The sequence below is a fragment of the Geotrypetes seraphini genome, chromosome 5, assembly GCF_902459505.1.
Source record: "Geotrypetes seraphini chromosome 5, aGeoSer1.1, whole genome shotgun sequence".
NCBI lineage: Eukaryota > Metazoa > Chordata > Amphibia > Gymnophiona > Dermophiidae > Geotrypetes > Geotrypetes seraphini.
The window spans coordinates 268,834,541-268,858,725 of record NC_047088.1 but is presented as its reverse complement, the minus strand read 5'-3'; the positions used below and the strand labels follow the sequence as shown (position 1 = coordinate 268,858,725).

General features: G+C 46.6%; 1 protein-coding gene across 2 annotated transcripts in view; it reads left to right on the top strand.

The window, feature by feature from the left end:
• ANKZF1 (ankyrin repeat and zinc finger peptidyl tRNA hydrolase 1) overlaps positions 1-23,800 on the top strand; it is a 90,185-nt gene extending 66,385 nt beyond the window's left edge. For both annotated transcript variants that reach the window (XM_033944865.1, XM_033944866.1), the window contains 3 exons: positions 4,912-5,079; positions 6,092-6,162; positions 23,431-23,800. In XM_033944865.1, the coding sequence (XP_033800756.1) occupies positions 4,912-5,079; positions 6,092-6,162; positions 23,431-23,551 (360 nt within the window). In that variant the 3' untranslated portion in view covers positions 23,552-23,800. The remainder of the gene's footprint in view (positions 1-4,911; positions 5,080-6,091; positions 6,163-23,430) is intronic.
• Positions 23,801-24,185: the final 385 nt, after the last annotated feature.

Below are 24,185 nucleotides of genomic sequence, written 5' to 3'. Positions count from 1 at the left end.
CTCTCATTGATCATGCGATCTTGGTTCAGCACTATCAGTTCTGTGTGCTTCTCTTTGGCCTGACCATGACTCCCCGGACGTTCACCAAGGTGAGGGTGGTCATCGCGGTGGCATTGCAGTCGGAGGGCATTCTAGTGCACCCCTACCTGGACGACTGGTTGATTTGGGTGAAGTCATTGCAGGAGAGCACCCGGGTTACAGCTCGGGTGGTGGAGTTTCTCCAGTTGCTGGGCTGGGTGGTCAACCTTTCCAAGAGTCGGTTTGTCCCAGTTAAGCGTCTGGAGTACCTTGGGGTTCTGTTCGATACCTCCTTGGTCTTCCTTCCAGAGGCCCAGGTTAGCAAATTGCAATCTCAGATTCGCCTCCTTATGGCATCCCGGTGTCCTCGGTTGCAGGATTTCCTCCAAGTCTTGGGGTGATGGCGGCATCCCTGAACGTGGTGAGGTGGACACGGGCCGATATGTGTCCTCTTCAGTATGCTCTGCTCCGGAGGTGGTTGCCCCGCACTCTTCGTTGGTGGCTTCAGACCTCTAATCAGGTTCAGGGGGATCTACCGCAGTGGACAATGCTTCTTACGGATGCCAGTCTCCTCAGTTGGGGGGCTCAGTGTCTAGGTCACTCAGCTCAGGGCACCTGGTCCATGGAGGAGGCGTCCTGGTCGATCAATGTGTTTGTAACCTGAGCCATCCATCTGACGCTGTTAGCCTTCCACTCCCTTTTAATGGGCAAGTTGGTCAGAGTTCTGTCAGACAATTCCACAGTGGTGGCTTATATCACTCGTCAGGGAGGTACCAAGAGCACTCAGGTGGCGCAGGAGGCGGCTCGGCTCAGGCTTTGGGCGGAGTCTCATCTTCTGGACCTCTCGGCCTCTCACTTAGCCGGGGTGGAGAATGTTCAGGCAGACTTTCTCATTCATCACATCTTAGATCCCAGAGAGTGGTGTCTCAGCCCCGTGGCCTTTCAGTTGATAGTGCAGGCTTGGGGTCAGCCCCTGATGGACCTGATGACCACAAGTGGCAATGCCAAAGTGCCCCTCTTCTTCAATCATCACAGGGATGGTCTGGCCGAGGGTCTGGATGCTCTGGTTCAACCATGGCCAACAGAGGGGCTGTTGTAAGTGTTCCCTCCGTGGCCATTAGTGGGCAGAGTTCTTCTCTGCATTGTTCGCCATCTGGGTCTAGCGGTCGTGGTGGCTCTGGATTGGCCTCAACGTCCGTGGTACGCGGATCCTCTTCCTCTGCCTCTCTTGGACGACCTTCTGACGCAGGGTCCCATTCCCATGTTCAACCGTCTCCCTTCTGGCTTACGGCTTGGCTCTTGAAAGGGGTCACCTAGATAAGAAGGGGTATTCAGATAAGGTGATCTCTACTCTCTTGGGGTCCCGGCGGCTTTCTGCCTACCATCCTAGAGTTCTTGCAAGATGGCCTGGATAGAGGACTGGCTTGGTCTTCTCTCCAGGTTTGGCTTGCGGCCTTGTCAGCCTTTCGTGGGTTAGTGAAAGGTCAGCATTTGACTGCCATTCCTGATGTGATTAGCTTTTTGCGGGTGGTCAAGTTGATCAGGCCTCCCATGCTGGCCCTCTGTTCCATTTTGGGGATCTCATTCTGGTGCGCCTGCCTTTTGAACCGTTGGACGGCTGCTCTTTGAAGGATCTTACTCTGAAGGCTGTCTTTTTGGTGGCCATTGCTTCAGCTAGGCGTGTTTCTGAGCTGCAGGCTTTCTCTTGTAGGGCTCCCTTCTTGGAGTTTTCTAGGGAGCAAATTGTCTTGAGGCCTGTTCTTCCTTTCTGCCAAAAGTAGTTTCTCCTTTTAATGTCAATCAATCTGTAGTCCTCCTGGTGTTGGGTAGTCGGGAGGGCTCTTCTGAGCATAGACAGCTGCACACGTTGGATGTGTGTCGGGTCCTTCGCTCTTATGTGCAGCGGACCAGGAGATCAGGAAATCAGATCATCTCTTTGTCCTTCTAGCGGGTCTTCGTAGGGGGGCTGGCGCCTCTAAGGCTACTATTGCATGCTGGGTCACGGAGACTATTGCTCCCGCTTATCTTCTGAGGCAGAAGCCTGTTCTGGAATTTCTCAAGGCTCATTCCACTCGGGGTCAGGCAGCTTCTTGGGCTGAGTCTTCGCTCGGGTCTCCAGTGGACATTTGTGCTGGGTCCGCTTGGAAACAGTGATCAACTTTGAGCTGAAACCTGAAGTGATGTCGCAAAAGAAAGCTACTGTAGAGGCATTTAATTTTCAAAAGAGTGACTATGATAAAATGAGGAAAATGGTTAAAAAGAAGCTAAAAGGATCAGTTGCAAAGGTTAGGACTGTAAACCAGGCGTGCATGTTATTTTAAAATACCATCGTGGAGGCCCAGACCAGATGTATTCCACGTATTAGCAAAGCTGAAAAGAAGAGGAAACGAGAGCTGGCATGATTAAAAGATGAAGTGAAAGAGGCTATCAAAGCCAAAAAAAAATCATCCTTTAAAGAATGAAAAAAGGATCTGATTGAAGAAAATAAGAAGAGACACAAGCACTGGTAGTTTGATGCAAAGCATTGATAAAGAAAGCTAAGAGAGAATATGAAGAAAAACTTGCAAAAGAGGCAAAAACTCAATTATTTTAGTACATCAGAAGCAGAAAACCTGTGAGGGAATTCTTGGGACCGTTGGAAGATCAAAAAGCAAAAGGGGCGCTCAGGGAGTAGCGGAGAGTCTGAATAAATTATTTGCTTCGGTCTTTATGAAAGAAAATGTAAGAGATCCACCTGAACCAGAAATAGTTTTCAAGTGTGATGATGCGGAACTGAAAGAAATCTCAGTGAATCTGGAAGATGTACTAAAATCGACAAGTTAAAAAGTGATTAATCGCCAGGACCGGATGGTATACATCCCAGGGTACAAAAAGAACTCAAACATGAAATTGCTGACCTGCTGTTGGTGACCTGTACCCTGTCACAAAAATTGTCTGTAGTACCTGAAGATTGGAGGGTGGCGAATGTTATGCCAATTTTTAAAAAGGGTTCCAGGGGAGATCCAGGAAATTACAGACCGGTAACCTGACTTGATTGCTGGGTAAAATGGTCTAAACAATTATAAAAAATAAAATTGTGGAACACGTAAACAAACATGATTTAATGAGACAGCATGGGTTCAGCCAAGGGAAATCTTGCCTCACCAATTTGCTTGACTTTTTGAAGGTGTGAATAAACATGTGGATAAAGGTGAGCTGGTTGATGTAGTGTATCTAGATTTTCAGAAAGCTTTTGATAAAGTTCCTCATGAGAGGCTCCTGAGAAAATTAGAGTCATGGAATAGGTGGCAAAGTTCAGTTGTGGATTAGGAATTGGTTATCAGATAGAAAACAGAGGTCATTTTTCTCAATGGAGGAGAGTAAACAGTGGAGTGCTGCAGGGGTCTGTACTGGGACCGGTGCTATTTAACTTATTTATAAATGATCTGGAAATTGGAACGACGAGTGAGGTGATTAAATTTGCAGATGCCACTAAACTGTTCAAAGTTGTTAAAACTCATGCGGATTGTGAAAAATTGCAGGTGGACCTTAGGAAATTGGAAGACTGGGCATCCAAGTGGCAGATGAAATTTAATACGGACAAATGCAAAGTGATGCACATTGGGAAGAATTACCCAAATCACAGTTACCGGATGCTAGGATCCACCTTGGGGTTAGCACCCAAGAAAAGGATCTGGGTGTCATTGTAGACAATACAATGAAACCTTCCACCAAATGTGTGGCGGCAACCAATAAAGCAAACAAAATGCTAGGAATTATTAAAAAAGGGATGGTTAACAGGACTAAGAATGTTATAATGCCCCTGTATTACTCCATTGTGCGACCATATCTGCAGTATTGCATTCAGTTCTGGTCTCCTTATCTCAAGAAAGATATAGTGGTGCTAGAAATGGTTCAAAGAAGAGCAACCAAGATGATAAAGGGGATGGAACTCCTCTCGTATGAGGAAAGACTAAAATGGTTAGGGCTCTTCAGCTTGGAAAAGAGATGGCTGAGGGGAGATAGGATTGAAGTCTACAAAACCCTGACTGGAGTAGAACGGGTACAAGTGGATTGATTTCTCACTCTGTCAAAAATTACAGAGACTAGGGGACACTTGATGAAGTTACAGGGAAATTTTTTTTCACTCGGAGAATAGTTGAGCTCTGGAACATATTGCCAGAGGTAGTGGTAAGAGCGGATAGTGAAGCTGGTTTTAAGAAAAGTTTGGATGATTTCCTGGAGGAAAGTCCATAGTCTGTTATTAAGACATGAGGGAAGCCACTGCTTGCCCAGGATCAGTAGCATGGAATGTTGCTACTCCTTGGGCTTTGGCCAAGTACTACGGTCTATTGGGCTTGATGGACCATTGGTCTGACCCAGTAAGGCTATTCTTATGTTCCTATATGCCTGAAACTTTTTTTCCCATTTGTGCTTTTACCAGACATGTCTCTTGCAGCTTCTTTTAGTTTCGTCTGGTATTCTTTTCTGTGGTGGTCAAGTTTTTTCTATGTATTTTACAAATGCCAACTCTTTTGCCTTTATTTTTTCTGCCACTTGTTTGGAAAACCATATTTGTTTCCTTTTTCTCTTTCTTTTATATTCCTCCTACCAAGATGTGAGAGTTGTGGGTTCAAACCTTGCACTGCTCTTTGTGACCCTGGGCAAGTCACTTAATCCCCAGGTACATTAGTTAGATTGGGAGCTCTCCTGGGAGAACAGTATAGAAAATTAAATAAATAAAAGGTTGGTAGAGATTTTTATTGCACCTTTCAGCCAGGTCTATAAAATACTCAACATAATATTTTATAGACCGCTCTCATATCTTCCTTGAGCTGTTTCTTCTCCAGCTGCTGTAGCCTTTCGTCATAGGATTCTGGCAGTCCTCTCTCTCACGGTTTTACTCTCTTTCAGATTCCTGAGCCACTAACGGCTGAGATTGAAACCAAGAAATTGGAGAAGAGACGTGCACAGAAGACACAAAGGAGACAGCGGGAGAAGGAAGAGAAAGAGAGACATAAGCAGGAGGAAGCAGAGGTTACAGAGAAGATCAGGTTTGCAGCCCTGAGTGACAGGGAGAAGGTGAGAAGACCACGCTTGCCCCTGCTGTGTTTTCCTAGGAACGGCTGGATGGGATAGTGGACTCTAATAAGGACCAATAATATGTATTAAGGGAACAAATATTTCTGTACCTCTGAACTATACTTCTAAAATCATCCTGTTTATTTAACCTTTACCCTTCATCGTCTTATACAATCCTCCAGATCAAACTATTGCACATAACATTTCCAATTTCTTTTATAATTATTTCTTTACAAAATGTTAAGCAATCATGAAAACAATGTATCACTTCTTTCAATCCGCTTAATAATTCTAAATGTCTTGACTTTTTTTGATTGGGTCCTTGTTGTGTTCTGGTTATTTAATTTCCAAAAACAGCCTGATGAATGTATTATTTGGTCAGAAATTCGACGTATCCATCAGTAGCAATCTACTGCTCTATCTAAATCTCTTGCCCTCCTCTTTCTTCAGGAGGAGGATTACATCTGAAAATAGACAATTAAATTGTGACCTTGACTTTTCACGTGTAATGAATCTTGTGATTAGTTATTTGAGGAGGGCAAGAGATTTAGATAGTTAGGCATTCATGTCGAATTTGTGACCAACTAATATATAACCAGAACACAACAAGGACCCAGTCAAAAAAAGTCAGGACATTTAGAATTATTAAGGGAATTAAAAGAAGTAAAGTGGCCCATTATTTTCATGATTGCTTAACATTTTGTACAGAAATAATTAAAGAAATTGGAAATGTTATGTGCAATGGTTTGTTCTGGAGGATTGTATAACAATGAAAAGTTCATGAATGTGAAGGATAAAGGTTAAATAAAAAGGATGAATATTAAGTTAAAGATAACAGTTAAATGAGGGAATACAGGAGAAGTCCACCCCTTTGAGCAAGGTTGGAGTGGTGGTCTCCCCACCTGGCTGATTTTGCTGCATACCCAAGTAACTGGTACCGTGTTGTCAGGAAGAGACTTGCCCTATAGTGCATTCCTTTGGTGGTTTATTTTCTGGTTCTCTTTCCCTCCAGAGAGCTCTGGCTGCTGAGCGGAGATTTGCTGAGCAATTATCCAGCGAAGGAACACCAGTCACCAACATCAAGTACGTGCTGCATTCAGAGCGGAGGTGGGGGTGGCCCCCATAGGAAGCTAGCACCAAATTTGGGATGCAGGTTTAGATTGTGTGAAAGGTGGCTTATGAAATAGCTGGAGAAGGGGGAGGGGGAGTCCATACAGCAGGTGCTAAGGAATCGGCTGGAAGTCACATGATCTTAGATGGCACCACTTTGAATTTATAGTGTTAGGAGTCAGTACTGTCACAGAGCCAAACCAGGCTTCCTTTTAATTAAAAGCAAAGAAATTTCCATTCAAAAGGAACCAATGTGTTTAAAATTTACAGCAATTTCTCTCCTTCAATACCAAGCAAATGTTCAGCGTCAGAAGATCCTAAGAGAATCAGATAGCGCAGTCATTTTTAGTTATGTCATGTTTTCTGTTTCACCTTTCTGAGCTCTAGTGTAGATACCTTCAAAGTAATTAAGCACATGAGTGCAAAAAAATTACAAACTAAAAACAAATTATCATTAAACCACTCCTTCAAACAACACTAACATCTAGCAAAATGAATAAATTGAGAGCTAAACCAAAAGAAAAATATAAAACTTATTCCCAAGCAGGTAAAAAACACACACTCGTAAACCATGTTCAAGCCGTGAAGAGAATTTTAGCAGCCGTATGGTGGCAGGAGCTACTATTCCAACACTTAAAGCCCTGTCCTGGCCTCCTCTTTCAGAAGTTATTGAGATGGAAACCCTTCCACTTTCAAAGGCATAGCTATTTTCTACCCTTCTGTCTTGACTGGGACGAGCAGAATTCATGCTCTCACTTCAGTTCCAGTTGGCATCATAGCCAAAACCAGGTCAGAGATCATAGCTTCAGGACCTGAATTGGGAGGCAAAACATTTTTGCTAACTGATGGCTCCTTATAATCTCAGTGGTGGGTTTATTGGATGTTCCTCTTAATTGCCCACTGATTTGAAAAATCAAGCTCCCAGCTCAAGAAATAACTGTTAAAGGAACTCTTCCCTCTTGAAAGCGAATGTAGTAAGGTAAGAGGGCAGGGATTTTTTTTTTTCAAAGTTCCCTGGTCTGCTCTTACTACTATTTATCATTTCTATAGTGCTGAATGGCGTACGCAGCGCTATACATTTAAGATGTAATAAACAGTCCCTGCTCAGAAGAGCTTACAATCTAATTTGGACAGACAGGACAAATAGGGGTTGGGGAGTTTCTTGCAGAGTGATTGACATAAGTATCTTTGGTGCGTGGCAGTTAAGATGAAAGCAGCCTCAAAAAAGTAAGCTTTTATCTTGGATTTAAAAACTGAGAGACGGAGCCTGATGTAATAACTCAGGCATAATTACTGATTCAGGCATACAGTGCAGCAAGATAGAAGGGACAGAGTCTGGCATTGGCAGTGGAGGAGAAGGGTATGGAGGAACATTTCAGAGGGAGAGCTTAGAGGAAGATAAGCAAGGAGAGATATTGAAGGGCTGCAGAGTGAATGTACTTGTAAGTTAGTAAAAAGAGTTCAAACTGTATTCAGAAAGGGATGGGGAGCCAGTAAAGTGATTTGAGGAGGGGTATAATGCGAGTATGGTAGCTCTCGTGGAATATAAGTTGTGCAGCAGAATTTTGAACAAAGAAGAACTGGTTAGGGCTTTTCAGCTTGGAAAAGAGACGGCTGAGGGGAGATATGAATGAAGTTTACAAAATCCTGAGTGGAGAAGAACGGGTACAAGTGGATCGATTTTTCACTACATCAAAAATTACAAAAACTAGGGGACACTCGAAGTTACAGGGTAGTGCTCTTAAAACCAATAGGAGGAATTTTTTTTCACTCAGACAATAGTTAAGCTCTGGAACATGTTGCCAGAGGATATGATAAGAGCGAATGGCGTAGCTGGTTTTAAGAAAGGTTTGGACAAGTTCCTGGAGGAAAAGTCCATAGTCTGTTATTGAGAAAGACATGGGGGAAGCTACTGCTTGCCCTGTATTGGTAGCATGGATTATTGCTACACCTTGGGTTTTGGCCAGATATTAGGGACCTGGATTGGCCACCGTGAGAATGGGCTATTGGGCTTGATGGACCATTGGTCTGACCCAGTAAGACTATTCTTATGTTCTTATGAAGGGGAGAGAGATGGTTGAGTTGAAGACCTGAGAGAAGCAAGTTACAGTAATCCAAGTGAGAAATAATGAGTGTGGATAAGGGTTTTGGTAGTGTGTATGGAAAGGAGATGGTAGATTTTGGTAATATTATTCTAGAGGAAGAAGCAACAGGCTTTAGTGGTTTGTATGGATCTGAGCGGCGAAGTAGAGAGACAGGAGTTGAAGATGACCCCAAAGTTATGAGCTGACAAGACAGGGAGAAGGAGAGTATTGTCCACTGAAATAGAGACTAGTGAGTTGGGTTTGGTGAAAAGATAAGGAGCTCGGTCTTAGCCATATTCAGTTTTAGATGATGGTGAGACATCAGGCAACAATGCTGCAGGTAGGCTGAGACTCGGACCTGGATTCCTGTAGAGATATCTAGTGTGGAAAGGTAGATCTGAAAGTCATCGACATAGAGGTAATTCTGAAAACCATGGGAGATCAGTGCACCAAGGGAGTGGGTATAGATGATGGAGAAAAGGAGAAGTCCTAAGACAGAGGCTTGGGGAACACTGATTAATAGTGGGATGTCAGTAGAGGAGGATCCACCATTGCATACACTGAATGTGTGATGGGAGAGAGAGGAAGAAAACAGACCCCTGGAATCCTAGTGAGGACAGCGTGTCAAGGAGTAGGTAGTGATCAGCAGTGTTTAGATAGTCATTAGATGGTCATTATTCAAACAAGAGAATTCTATTCCATTCTAGACTTAAGGGCCCTGAACAGATATCTAATGAAACAGAAATTCAGGATCATTTCTCTAGGTTTCCTAATTCTGCTTCTCCAAAAATGGGACTGACTGTGTTCTCTAGAATTTGAAGGATGTTTATACCCATGTATGGTACTGGTGGGAATAGAGAATGACATGGGGATTGTCCCCATCCCATCCCCCGCGAGTTGCTGTCCCTGCCCCATTCCTGCCTTAACCGCACAAACCTCGAACACTTTTGATTTTAAAGTGTTTGAGGCTTATCTGCACAAGCATGAGCTTGTAGGAATGGGACAGGGATAGGAATATGAGTTCCAACAGGGACGGGGAAAACTATCGCTGTGTCATAGATGTAGCAGACTGAAAGTGCTCCTGTCTCCCTCTCTATCTTGATACATCAAAAGAAGGGGCAGAAATATAGTGCACTTCCAGTCAAGTGTTGGAGATACTACGGTTCATCAGAAACTAGCCCAAATTGCATCTGAGCCCTTCACAGAAGCCCTAGATCAATCATCAACCTTTCTTCTACAGCAAAGGGTTAATGTGTTAATATCCATAGTGGAACTATTCTAACAAGTCAACAGGGCCACATGACATCGACGTGTAACACATCACATTTCAATTTGAAACAAACCCAAAGAACATTATCCACACAGTCAACTGGGGATCTGAGATCTGCACTCCTCTCCTGGATGACAATGTGGCAAAAAGTATCCTCTTCCCAGTTCCACAGATTCAGCTGGGCTGGGGTGCTCATGTACATTGGTTTCATACATGGAACAATTTCATCAGCTAAATTTCCTGATGCTCAGGATGGTACGTACTCTCAACAATCAAGAAAGAACTGTTTCCTATATCCTGTGTAAGGAATTCAAAATGTGGAACTGAATCATTTTTAAACAAATGACTCTCAGGGTCTCATATCCAGCAGGCAAAGACTGAGTCAGATCCTACAAATGTGGGACTGTAACAGCTTGATAGCTTGCATGTTGTGGCCACTCCCTCAGTTTGGTTCCAGAATAGCGACAGATGCCATTGGAGCGAGGGTCTTCTGTATCTTCTTGATACCTCTAACAGAATCATGGTTCTGTGGTCTTGTTTGAATTTCAGAGGAGTTTTTGCTAATAACCTCACGTTGGCTGAGGCAGGTTTGGTTCTTTCATCTTTTAGATCTTTCCTAGCATAATCCCTCTTGAGTGTCAAAAAGTTAGCTTTGGCTTTCCTGATGCTGTTTCTCATTGGATCCTACTAAGAAGTTAGTGTACTGGGCTAACGACCAGGGAAGCCCAGTTCAAATCCCATTGCTGTTAACCCTCCATTGTCTCAGATACCTGAATGTAACTCACCATGGGCTGCTGCTGCTGAAAAGGTGTGAGTTAAATCCTGAAAAATAGATTTTAAATGCAAGTCGTTTGTTGGAAAAGCCCTCAACCATGTTCTTGTCTCTCACAAAGCCTGCTTGAATGCCTTATACATCTGATTAAGGTATCAAAACCAGTTCAATTAGGCCTCTAGAAAGTCAATGCATTTCGATGCAGTCCTTAGTTCAGTTTGAAGGTCTTGCCTCTACAACATGGAAAGCTTTTTGTTTTGGTTGCAGAATGAGCTTGCTCCAGTCTGTACTAACTGATCCGCCTTATGCTAGGTTCTACAGCAACAAAGGAGATCTGCACACCCAACAAATGTTCCTGTCATGGAATGGGACGTCAAAGCAGTTTACATATTTTAGGCAGGTATTGATTTTGTACCTGGGACAAAGATGTGTTTAGTAACTTACCCAGAGTCACAAGAAGCTGTAGTGGGAATCGAACTCGCAGAGGCAGATGCTCAAACCAGTAGGCCTCTCCTCTTCTCTGTGGGATTCTGACAGTATTTTTCCCAGACCTCTTGTCTACAAAGATGACAGCGCAGTGCGCACTTTGGATTTCAGAAGCAGAGCAAAGCTCATAGGAAATCCACTTAACTTTAGATTTCTTTTCACCTTAAAAGGATGCAGCTGCTGTGGGCAAAGGTGCAATTTCCAGTTAGCATTCTCTGCTTCCTTTACTTATGCCCAGGCAGGTATCTGGCCAGTCACGGCTCATAATGTCAGTTTTATTGGAATCAGTAGCTCACTTGACATCAGTCTCCATAGAAGATATTTGCACAGTTGCAACTTGGACATCTCATGATTGGTTTAACAGCCCTCCTGATAAAATAGTAGGCTTATATGGACAAAACAACCATAATAATCTTAGTAGAAGTGGAAGGAAATACCTCGGATCTTTAAGAACATAAGAATTGCCGCTGCTGGGTCAGACCAGTGGTCCATTGTGCCCTGCAGTCCGTTCACGCTGCGGCCCCCAGGTCAAAGACCAGTGCTCTAAATGAGTCTAGCCTCACCTGTGTACATCCCAGTTTAGCAGGAACTTGTCTAGCTTAGTCTTGAAACCCTGGAAGGTGTTTTCCCCTACAACAGACTCTGGAAGAGTGTTCCAGCTCTCCACCACTCTCTGGGTGAAGAAGAACTTCCTTATATTTCTACGGAATCTATCCCCTTTTAACTTTAGAGAATGCCCTCTCGTTCTCCCTACCTTAGAGAGGGTGAACAACCTGTCTTTATCTACTAAGTCTATTCCTTTTATTGAACCTTTCGATCATGTCCCCTCTGTCTCCTCTTTTCAAGGGAGAAGAGGCCCAGTTTCTCTAATTTCTCACTGTACGACAACTCCTCCAGCCCCTTAATCATTTTAGTCGCTCTTCTCTGGACCCTTTCGAGTAGTACCGTGTTCTTCTTCAAGTACAGCGACCAGTGCTGGACAACGTATTCCAGGTGGGGGCATACCATGGCCCGGTACAGCGGCATGATAACCTTCTCCGATCTGATCGTGATCCCCTTCTTAATCATTCCTAGCATTCTGTTTGCCCTTTTCCCGCCATCGCGCATTGCGCAGATGGCTTCATCGACTTGTCGACCAGTACTCTCAAGTCTCTTTCCTTGGGGGGGGGGGGGGGTGTCTCTCCGAGTACTGCACTGGACATCTGTGTTCATGTATAAGATTTTTGTTACCGACATGCATCACCTTACATTTATCCACGTTAAACCTCATTTGCCATGTCGCAGCCCATTTCTTGAACGTGTTTATGTGACATTGCAGGTCTTCGCAATCCTTCTGTGTCTTCACTACTCTAAATAACTTCATATCGTCTGCAAATTTAATCACTCTGTGCCTGTTTGAAAAAGAAAAGGCGAGCTATTGTGACTGAGTCTAGTGACTTCAAAAAAGTCTCCATATTGAACTTTTAACAAACAACTTTTCCAGTGCAATAGGTGAGACATTCTAGACCACAGGTGTCAGTCAGTCCTCGAGGGCTGCAATCCAGTCGGGTTTTCAGGATTTCCCCAATGAATATGCATGAGATCTATTAGCATACAATGAAAGCAGTGCATGCAAATAGATCTCATTTATATTCATTGGGGAAATTCTGAAAACCCGACTGGATTGCAGCCCTCGAGGAGGGACTTTGACACCCCTATTCTAGACCATAAGGTTTTAACCTAGAATGTCTCACCTATCTACTGGAAAAGATCTTACCAGGGTAAGTATATAATCTCCTTTTAATGGTGCAAATTTCAAAACCATTAAGTGCTTATATTTTTCAAAGAAGGAAAAATTTAAATTAGAAGGAGCACTTAACTTTGTAGAAGCACTCGCAATCAGTCCCTCCACTGACAGTGGCAACGGTTTTCACTATAAGAGTCTAAGAAGTGACAAATAAGACTAGTTCACAAAGTAGGAACTATTGACACGTGACACAGCATATCTTAAACCCAACTTACTTTATTGAAGCAGAGACCTTGTCCAGTGTTTGACGGACCACACAGGTCTTTATCTATGTTACTAAGTTAGGTTTAAGACATGCTGTGTCATTTGCCAATATTTTCTACATAATGGGGAGGGTTTTTTTATGCCATTGAGGTCACAGTAGCTTGCTTTTTTTTTAACACAGAAGTGACAAAAGTTCTGAGGCTTTTTTCCCCTCTTCTACTATGATTATAAATAACAGAGATACATTGCCTTTCCTGTGTTTGTGTGTGGGGAGTAGTTTTGTATCTGAAATGCAGATTCTTTATTGTCCCTCCAAACTGGCACAGAACAGATGGCAGAACAGTCTCTGTCTCCGGAAGACTGTTTCATACATTTACTACCCTTTCTGTAAAAAAGTATTTCCTTAGATTACTCCTGAGCCTATCACCTCTTAACGTCAACCTATGCTCTCTCAATCCAGAGCTTCCTTTCAAATGAAAGAGACTCAACTCATGCACATTTACATCACGTATGTATTTAAACATCTCTATCATATCTCCCCTCTCCTGCCTTTCCTCCAAAGTATATAGATTGAGATCTTAAAGTCTGTCCCCATACACCTTATGATGAAGACCACATACCATTTTAGTAGCCTTCCTCTGGACTGACTCCATCCTTTTTATATCTTTTTGAAGGTGCGGCCTCCAGAATTGTACACAATATTCTAAATGAGGTCTCACTAGAGTCTTGTATAGAGGCATCAGTACCTCCTTTTTCCTACTGGCCATACCTCTCCCTATGCAACCTAGCATCCTTCTAGCTTTCACAGTCACCTTTTCTGCCTGTTTGGCCACCTTAAGATCATCACATACAATCACGCCCAAGTCCCGCTCTTCTGTCGTGCACATAAGTTCTTCACCCCCTAAACTGTATCGTTCCCTCAGGTTTTTGCAGCCAAAAGGCCTGGCCTTGCAATTCTTAGTATTAAATTTTGGTCCCAGGCTGCCTTAAAAAAGGTTTAAATGAGAAAAAGCCTTTTGCCACCAAAACCCAGATCCAGCATTACTACTTTTTCTGTTGAGGGCAGCCTGTAGCTGTTGTAAGGATTTCTGTATCGTGCTTCTCCTTGGAGAAGACGGTTACTCACATGTAGTAGATGTTTTCTGAGGACAGCAGGATACAAATCCATGCATACTCTCCTGCCTCCCAAAGGAGTTGTATCTTCCTTTAGTTAATTATTGGATTGTCATGGTCTCACATGATCTCTCTTGGCATTGGAGTAAAGTTCTCAGGCCAGGCTCCATCAGATGTCATCCAGGTGGTATGCTGCTGACCTCGGATCACCTGCATTCCTGCCTTAGTGGAAATAATTATAACAGAGTGGTATTCCATTGGTATGGGTGGGATGAGTAAAATCATTCCATGATAAATGTGATTATCATCTGGCAGCCTTTACATCCATTTGCTATTTAAGCTGAGAAATTTCTGTATTTTCCCAGGAAAAGCTGTTTTGAGAAGCAGAAGCAGTCTTCACCTTGAAGAATTACACAAATGGGGTTGAAATGTTTCTTGGAGCCAATTAACTCCCTGAAAATGGAAGGGCACAAGAGAAAAATTGTGAAAAGCTCCATCAAGTGCAAAAATGGCCCATCTTTTGCACTGCTGGTGGATTCCAGAGAAATACGCACCCCCCACCCCCACTACCACCAAAATCAAATGGCCTAGTTCTAGCTTTTGCAGCAGAAAACCTCTCCCCCAACCCCCATACACATATAATTCCATTAGCCATGCTTCATTTGCTTTCCCTGCTTGTTTTATATAAGCAGATCAGTCATTCATAATAGAAATGCATAGAAGGATATTGGTCATTTTAGGCAAAAGAGCAGATACAATTTAATGTGGTAACATGCATGGCGACCAGCAGTCAAAGATGGATGCCTCGGTATCTGGTTCTTAGAAGTTGTAATGTACAGTGCTGCCTGAAACAAAGTGGTAGTGGTGGTGCTGTGGCTGGGATGCCTTTCCCTGAGATCTTTTGAATGTTGCCTCTGCATCAGCCCCAGCTTGAGGAAAAGCTGAGCTCAGGGTCAGACCAGACACTTCCAGATGGCAGAACAGAGCATAGCTGAGGGTCTAGGCCAGTGATGGCGAACCTATGGCACGCGAAGGCCTTGCAGCTGGCACGCGCAGGGCCGCCATCAGGGCAGTACTACCAGGGGGTGCACAGGAGAGAGAGCTGAACGGGGACGATGGGGGACCCGCGGGGTTAAATATAACTCGAGCCGCGAGGCTCATCTTCTACTCCGACTGCCCTGCCGCTCACACAGCCGATAGGAAATCTTCCCTGACGTCAGCGCTGACATCGGAGGGAGGGCTTAAGCAAAGCCCGCCCTCCGACGTCAGCGCTGAAGTCGGGGAAGATTTCCGATCGGCTATGTGTGCGTGGCGGGACAGGCAGGAAAGAGAAGACAAGCCTACGCGGTTCGAGCTACATTTTGCTGAGAAAGTTGCTAAGATGGGCTGGGAGACAAACGGGGAACACAAAAGGGGGAGGGAGTGCGTTTTGGACACAAGGCATGAACTTGGAAGAAAGGAAGGGAGGGAAAGAGATGCTGAGGTGGGGGAGGGAATGGGTTTTTGGACACAAAGCATGAACTTGGGAGAGAGGAAAGGAGGGAAAGAGATGCTGAGGTGGGGGAGGGAATGGGTTTTTGCACACAGAAGGCATGGACTTGGGAGAGAGGAAGGGAGGGAAAGAGATGCTGAGGTGGGGGAGGGAATGGGTTTTTGGACACAGAAGGCATGAACTTGGGAGAGAGGAAGGGAGGGAAAGAGATGCTGAGGTGGGGGATGGAATGGGTTTTTGGACACAGAAAGCATGAACTTGGGAGAGAGGAAAGGAGGGAAAGTGATGCTGAGGTGGGGGAGGGAATGGGTTTTTGCACACAGAAGGCATGAACTTGGGAGAGAGGAAGGGAGGGAAAGATGCTGAGGTGGGGAGGGAATGAGTTTTTGGACACAAGGCATGGACTTGGGAGAGAGGAAGGGAGGGAAAGAGATGCTGAGGTGGGGGAGGGAATGTGTTTTTGGACACAGAAGGCATGGACTTGGGAGAGAGGAAGGGAGGGAAAGAGATGCTGAGGTGGGGGAGGGAATGTGTTTTTGGACACAGAAGGCAAGGACTTGGGAGAGAGGAAGGGAGGGAAAGAGATGGTTGTGTACACGGGGAATAGAAGAAAGGAGAATTATCCCAGGACAAGCAGGCAGCATATTCTTAACGCATGGGTGACGTCACCGACGGAGCCCCGGTACGGACACTTTTAACTAGAAAGTTCTAGTTGACCGCACCGCGCATGCGCGGGTGCCTTCCCGCTTGACGGAGGAGAGCGTGGTCCCCAGTTTCTTCGTTTCCGTGGAACGAAGAAGACGCATGTGTTTTCAACGGCCGTTGAAAAATCAATTCCTGCCTTCCCGCTCGCGTAATTTTTCGTTGTTTTTCTCTTTTTTCCCTTCGGGTTACTTTCCTTTTTATTTAAAAAAAAAAAAAATTGTCGGATTTTCTTTGTTTTTCAGGCCGGCCCCGGCGGGGCCTGTTGCCACCATACAGGCCTCCGACTTTGATTTTGCGGAGGCCATGTTTCCCTTCATGCCCCCTCAACTGGGCTTTAAGAAGTGCCAGCGGTGTGCACGCCCGATCTCTCTTACCGACCCGCACAATTGGTGCCTGCAGTGCTTGAGTCCAGAGCATCGGGCGGACCCCTCCCTGCACCCGCTGTGCTACGCTTAAAAAGCGCACCTTAAAAAATAGGCAGATCCAGCAAAATATTCTATTCGGTACCGGATCTGCCATGAAATCTGCCGTGACGTTGACGGCACCGCAAAAGTCGACACCGACTACTTCGACTCCACCAGATCCTTCTTCGGGGTCGCTGGCCCCAGGTAAGCCGGCTAAGAAGCCTTCCACTTCCCTTGAGCGCCCTCCTGCCACGGTTGCGACACCGGCAACCCCGGCACCGCATCGACCCCGCAAACGCTCTGCTCCGATATCGGTGAGTGCCTCGTCATCAGCCTCCTCATTGCCGGAGTGTAGAGCGGCACCTATGGTACCGAAGAAGAAAAAAGCGGTACCGGTGCCTCCCCTGGACGACCGCATCGCGGTCATACTCCAAACACAGTTACAGGAGCAGCTGCAACAACAGCTCCAACAACTGTTGCCGGCGTTGCTGGCACCGCACCTTCCGGTACGGGACCGGTCCGAGCCTCGCACCGTTCCATCGGTGTCGACCCCCTCGGTACCGCTCAACACTTTCATGCCGGTCCTCTCGGCTGAGCCACATCTTTCCCAGCCTACGGTACAGACCCGCTCTGATGCTGATCCTCCTCAGTACCAGGTACGGCACCGGTCTTCCTCACCCAGTACCGCCTCGGTCCGCTCTGGCAAGTCTCTCTCCAAAACCCGCCATGCCGAGCCCTCCACACCGATGTCCCGCCGTGCGCACCCCGACATCAGGGACCCAGACTTATGGGAAGAATCCCCACACGGTACCGAGGAAGACGCTTCCTCCACGGACGAGGAACCTTCAGTGACTGATACCGTCTCAAAACCTGAACAGTCCTCGTTCACCAAATTCCTTAGGGAGATGTCTGCTGCTCTTTCCATTCCCTTAGAGTCCGACTCTAAAAAGTCACAGGCCTTTCTCGATGCCTTAGACTTTGAGCAACCTCCTAAGGAATTCCTCAAGTTACCCGTACATGACATCCTACGGGAAACTTTTTATAAGAACTGGGAGAACCCCCTCACTGTCCCGGGGGTCCCTCGCAAATTGGATAGCTTGTATCGGGTCATTCCCATCCCAGGGTTTGACAAGCCTCAATTGCCCCATGAATCTCTCCTGGTGGAGTCCACCTTGAAGAAAACTCAGGGCTCCAATGTCTATGCCTCCATCCCTCCTGGCAGAGAGGGAAAAACTATGGATAAGTTTGGCAAGCGCCTTTTCCAGAATGCAATGCTGGCCAACAGGGCAAATAATTACACCTTTCACTTCTCCTTCTACATGAAGCATCTGGTGCAACAACTCTCTGCCTTACAAAAATACATCCCTGAACGTAAGGTACCTCTTTTTCAACAACAAATTTCCAGTCTGCTCCAACTCCGGAAATTCATGGTGCGCTCCATTTATGACTCATTTGAGCTGACCTCTCGAGCGTCTGCCATGGCTGTTGCCATGCGGCGTCTGGCTTGGTTGAGAGTTTCTGACCTCGACATTAACCACCAAGACCGCCTGGCTAATGTACCTTGTCTTGGTGATGAACTCTTCGGGGAGTCCCTGGACTCAACAACCCAAAAACTCTCGGCTCACGAGACCAGGTGGGACACCCTGGTGAAGCCTAAAAAGAAGACCCCGCCTGCTTGCCCCTACAGACAGCAGTCTTCCTACCAACGCAGGTTCTCGGCCAGACCTCTCATCCCGCCTCAACAGCAGCCTCGCCGACCTCGTCAACAGCATCAAACTCAGGCTCGCTCACAGTCTCAACAACCTGCCAAGCCTCTTCCTCCGTCAAAACCTTCTCAGCCCTTTTGACTTTTTCCTCCAGGGCATAGCCAGTCTCCCACCATCATTGCCTCTTCCTCAGCCTATTGGAGGTTGCCTCCAAATCTTCCTCAGCCGTTGGGAGGTCATCACATCAGACCAATGGGTCCTCAACATCATTCGCCACGGCTACTCTCTCAACTTCCAGACTCTTCCACCAGACAATCCTCCCGTAGAGTCTGCTTCTCACTCCTCCCAAACCCCCCTCCTCCTGAGGGAGGTCCAATCCCTCCTTCTTCTCAATGCCATCGAAGAGGTGCCTCCGGACCAAAGGGGTCAGGGATTCTACTCCCGCTACTTCCTGGTTCCCAAGAAGACAGGAGACCTCCGTCCCATCCTCGATCTCAGGGACCTCAACAAGTGTCTGGTCAAGGAGAAGTTCAGAATGCTCTCCCTTGCCACGCCTTACCCTCTTCTCTCTCAACACGACTGGCTATGTTCCCTGGACCTCAAAGAGGCCTACACTCACATCCCAATCAATCCGACTTCACGTCGCTACCTACGGTTTCAGATACAGCACCGTCACTATCAGTACAAAGTGCTACCCTTTGGCCTCGCATCATCACCCAGGGTGTTCACCAAGTGCCTTATTGTGGTGGCGGCCTTCCTCAGGTCTCACGACCTTTAGGTGTTCCCCTACTTGGACGATTGGTTGGTGAAAGTGCCTACATCTCCGCTTGTGCTACAAGCCACTCATCACACCATCTCGCTCCTCCATCTACTGGGGTTCGAGATCAACTACCCCAAGTCGCACCTACTTCCCACACAGCGACTTCAATTCATTGGAGCAGTTCTGGACACCAATCTGATGAGGGCGTTTCTTCCCGCCGACCGACAACAGACCCTGCTCCATCTCTGTCGTCAGGTGCTCCTTCATCACTCCGTCCCAGCTCGGCAGATGATGGTCCTCCTGGGCCACATGGCCTCGACGGTCCATGTGCTTCCTCTGGCGCGACTCCACCTCAGGACACCTCAATGGACTCTTGCCAACCAATGGTCACAGACCACGGACCTTCTTTCTCATCCCATCTCTGTGACATCGTCTCTTCAGCAATCTCTTCACTGGTGGTTGAACTCCTCAAATCTTTCCAAGGGTCTACTCTTTCATCTACCCCCTCACTCCATGATCATAACCACGGATGCCTCCCCCTATACGTGGGGAGCTCACCTGGGAGATCTACGCACCCAGGGACTCTGGACCCCTCAGGAGCGTCAACATCACATCAATTTCCTGGAACTCAGAGCCATGTTCTATGCTCTCAAGGCCTTCCAGCACCTTCTCTACCCTCAGGTTCTTCTTCTGTGCACGGACAATCAAGTTGCCATGTACTACATAAACAAGCAAGGCGGCACCGGATTCCCCCTCCTCTGTCAGGAGGCCCTCCGAATATGGACCTGGGCCACGACCCACAGTCTCTTCCTCAAGGCTGTATACATCCAGGGCGAACAGAACTCCCTGGCCGACAATCTCAGCTGCATCCTTCAACCTCACGAGTGGACTCTGGACCCTCCAACACTCCACTCCATCTTTGCTCGCTGGGGCACTCCACAGGTGGACCTCTTTGCAGCTCCTCACAACCATCAGCTGCCCCAGTTCTGTTCCAGACTCTTCTCTCCTCATCGTCTGACCCCAGACGCATTCCTGCTCGACTGGACGGATCGGTTCCTCTATGCCTTTCCTCCTCTATCTCTGATGTTGCGGACGTTATCCAAACTCCGCAGGGACAGGGCCACCATGATTCTCATCGCCCCTTGGTGGCCTCGCCAACACTGGTTCTCCCTCCTGCTTCAGCTCAGCTCCAGGGAGCCCATTCCTCTTCCTGTGTTTCCTACTTTACTTACGCAGCAGCATCAGTCTCTACTACATCCCAATCTGTCTTCGCTCCACAGCTTGGTTTCTTTCGGGCTAACCTCTTCAGAGAATCTGTCTCAGCCCGTCCGTCACATTTTGGATGCATCTAGGAAACCGGCCACCCTCCAATGTTACCATCAGAAGTGGACCAGGTTCTCCTCTTGGTGTCTACTGCGTCATCACGATCCCACCTCATTGGCGGTGGAAACTGTATTGGACTATTTGCTCTCTCTCTCCGACGCTGGCCTCAAGTCTACCTCAATCAGAGTCCATCTCAGTGCCATCACTGCGTTTCATGAGCCTATCCTCGGAAAACCGCTTACGGCTCATCCTTTGGTTTCCCGGTTCATGAGAGGCCTCTTCAATGTCAAACCACCTCTGAAGCCTCCTCCTGTCATCTGGGACCTGAATATGGTTTTATCAGCTCTCATGAAACCTCCTTTTGAGCCTCTTGCCACAACTTGGCTCAAACTTCTAACATGGAAGGTGCTTTTCCTCATTGCCATCACCTCTGCCAGGAGGGTTAGTGAGATACATGCACTGGTTGCCGACCCTCCTTTCACTGTTTTTCACCATGACAAGGTGGTTCTGCGTACCCATCCTAAATTCCTTCCCAAGGTGGTCTTGGACTTCCACCTCAACCAGTCCATTGTGTTGCCTGTCTTTTTCCCTAAGCCCCATTCTCATCCTGGGGAACAGGCGTTGCACACGCTGGACTGTAAGCGTGCCCTTGCATACTACCTTGACTGTACCAGGGCTCACCGCTCCTCACCTCAGCTCTTTCTGTCCTTCGACCCTAACCGTCTAGGTCGCCCTGTCTCTAAACGAACGCTTTCCAACTGGCTTGCTGCCTGCATTGCGTTCTGTTATGCTCGGGCCGGTCTCTCACTGGAAGGTGCTGTCACGGCCCACAGGGTCAGAGCTATGGCTGCTTCTGTGGCTTTCCTCCGTTCCACACCCATCGAGGAAATCTGCAGGGCTGCCACTTGGTCCTCAGTTCACACGTTCACCACTCACTACTGTCTGGATGCCTTCTCCAGACAGGATGGACACTTCGGCCAATCTGTGTTGCAAAATTTATTTTCCTAATGGCCAACCATCCCTCCTCCCTCTCTGTTAGCTTGAAGGTCACCCATGCGTTAAGAATATGCTGCCTGCTTGTCCTGGGATAAAGCACAGTTACTTACCGTAACAGGTGTTATCCAGGGACAGCAGGCAGATATTCTTAGGACCCGCCCTCCTCCCCGGGTTGGCTTCTTAGCTGGCTTATCTTAACTGGGGACCACGCTCTCCTCCGTCGAGCGGGAAGGCACCCGCGCATGCGCGGTGCGGTCAACTAGAACTTTCTAGTTAAAAGTGTCCGTACCGGGGCTCTGTCTGTGATGTCACCCATGCATTAAGAATATCTGCCTGCTGTCCCTGGATAACACCTGTTACAGTAAGTAACTGTGCTTTTTTGGTCATAGGGAAGGAGTGAGGTACAGACAGTGGCATACCAAGGTGGGGGTGGGGGCGGTCTGACCCGGTTTTACGCCCCAAGGGGGTGCACAGCTGGCCACCTTCCAGTGTTCTCCCTAGGCTGGCAAACTGCGTCTCTTTAGCCACTTGAGTGCCACCGCCGCCATTGGGAACAGGCCGGTGCCAAATTCTCCCTGCTTTTCCCTGTGGGGCCGACCAACTCTCGCCACCCGCGTCAATTCTGATGTCGGAGAGGACGTTCTGGGCCAGCCAATCGCTGCCTGGCTGGCCCAGAACGTCCTCTCCGATGTTAGAATTGACGTCGAGTGGCGAGAGTTGGTCGGCCCCGTGGGGAAGAGAAGCAGGGCGAACTCGGCGCCAGCCTGTTTCCGATAGCGGCAGTGGCAGCCTATTCCCCAGTGGCGGTGGCAGCATTTTCCCAATGGTGGCGGCATAGGGGAGGGCAAGTAGAAAGAAAGAAAGGGGGGGACAGGGAGCCAAAAAAAAAAAAAAGAAAGAGGGCTGGGTGAAACAAAGAAAAATGGGGCATGGAGAGAGAGAAAGACAGACATACAGAATGAAAGGGGGTATGGAGAGAGAGAAAAAGAAAGAAGGGGGCAGGGTGAAACAAAGAAAAAGTTTGGGGAGGGAATGAGGTCTGGAGGAGAGAAAGCATACAGGAGGCTGAAAAAAGGGAAGAAATATTGGATGCACAGTCAGAAGAATAAAGTGCAACCAGAGACTGATGAAATTACCAAAGGTAGGAAAATGATTTTATTTTCAATTTAGTGATCAAAATGTGTCCGTTTTGAGAATTTATATATGCTGTCTATATTTTGCACTATGGCCCCCTTTTACTAAACCACAATAGCGTTTTTTAACGCAGGGAGCCTATGAGCTTCAAGAGCAGCGTGGGGCATTCAGCGCAGGTCCCTGCGCTAAAAACCGCTATCGCGGTTTAGTAAAAAGGGAGGGGGAATATTTGTCTATTTTTGTATAGTTGTTACTGAGGTGACATTGCATAAAGTCATCTGCCTTGACCTCTTTGAAAACCCGCGGAATATAAATGATAATTAACATTTTCTCTGCATACAGCGTGCTTTGTGTTTTTAAAATTTTGTTGGTAGATCATTTTGACTTGGCCACAAAGGTAAGGGGGAGGGAGGGGAGCTGCTGAAAGAGTCTACCTTGACGTGGTTGCAGGCTTACAAATCTTTTGGTCAAAGAGTGCGGCGACAGAGAAAAGTATGTGTGTATTCGGCCCATGAATGAAATCATTAAAACATTATAAATTGCCAATAAATTGAAATGAAAACCAAAGGATTGTGAATCAAATTGATTCTCTGACAATACAAAGATTCCAACCTTTAAAAATGATGTTACATAGTTCAGGCAACTTTATAAAGAGTTTTTAGATACTAAAATCTTGTTATTAAGGTTTAATTGAGGTGCTGGCACTTTGAGGAAATTCTTTGGTTTTGTGCAGCAGTTTGGGCACTCGGGCTCAAAAAGGTTAGCCATCACTGGTCTAGGCAGTCTTATGCTATAAGATTAAGAGCTGATAAATTTGATATCAGCTAGAGTGCTTGTAATCAGGGGTGGGTTCTACTATATAAAACTTAGCACACCCTATTTCTCAGTATCCTACAACTGGTCTAGGGGTTCTCAGGACTTCCTAGCAAAGAATGAGTATGCAGAGAACTGCACACTAGTCATTGCCAAGTAACGAGATTACTCATGCTCAGTTTCCTTCCAACAGGCGCTGCTGGACGTGTGGCGAATCCCTACTGGGAAGAATCCCCTTCCAGTACCTTGACTTTTCTTTCTGCTCCACAGCGTGCCTGCAGCTACACAGGAGAAGCAGAGCAGCCAAATCTTAACTTACTGGCCAGAAGCTTGCACCAGCCATGACTGTATGCTGTGGATTGGTTAAAGTGATCCTGTTCTAGGGCTAAGATCCACTGGTTTAACTCTGATAGCAGGGCTTGCAGTCCCGTGGCTGTGAAAATCTCCATAAGGACGAGCATGCACTTGCTGCTTGACATAGTAAAATCACTTTTTAAACTCTGATTCCAAGCTTGGAGACAAATGTTGAGATCATTAAGTAATAAAATCTTTGTTTACCTGAATTGACAAACATCTCATTTAGTAATTCATGTCATGTGGAAAATTGGATGCTGCACACTGGTAAGTGGAAGACCCCCCCCTCTTCTCATGTCATGTGCTGATATGACCCAGGTCGTCTGTAGAATAGCACGAGCTGAAGATTTAAATCTTCAAAATCTATCATGGGGCAAGTACCAAGCGATTCATGCTGGGTGGGGGAAGAGTAGATGAAGGAGCATTAAGAGCGCAGTCGTGGGCAGGTGGAGGTGGGAGATTGGTTAATCTGTCCCTGCATCCTGGCTCTAAGGACAGAGTTCCGGATGGGGTGTTACAATGCAAGCTTGGTACTGCGTTTGTTGTGTTTCACCTCTTCTGTCCTAGAGGTTTGAAGGAAGGTTGTGTCTTGAG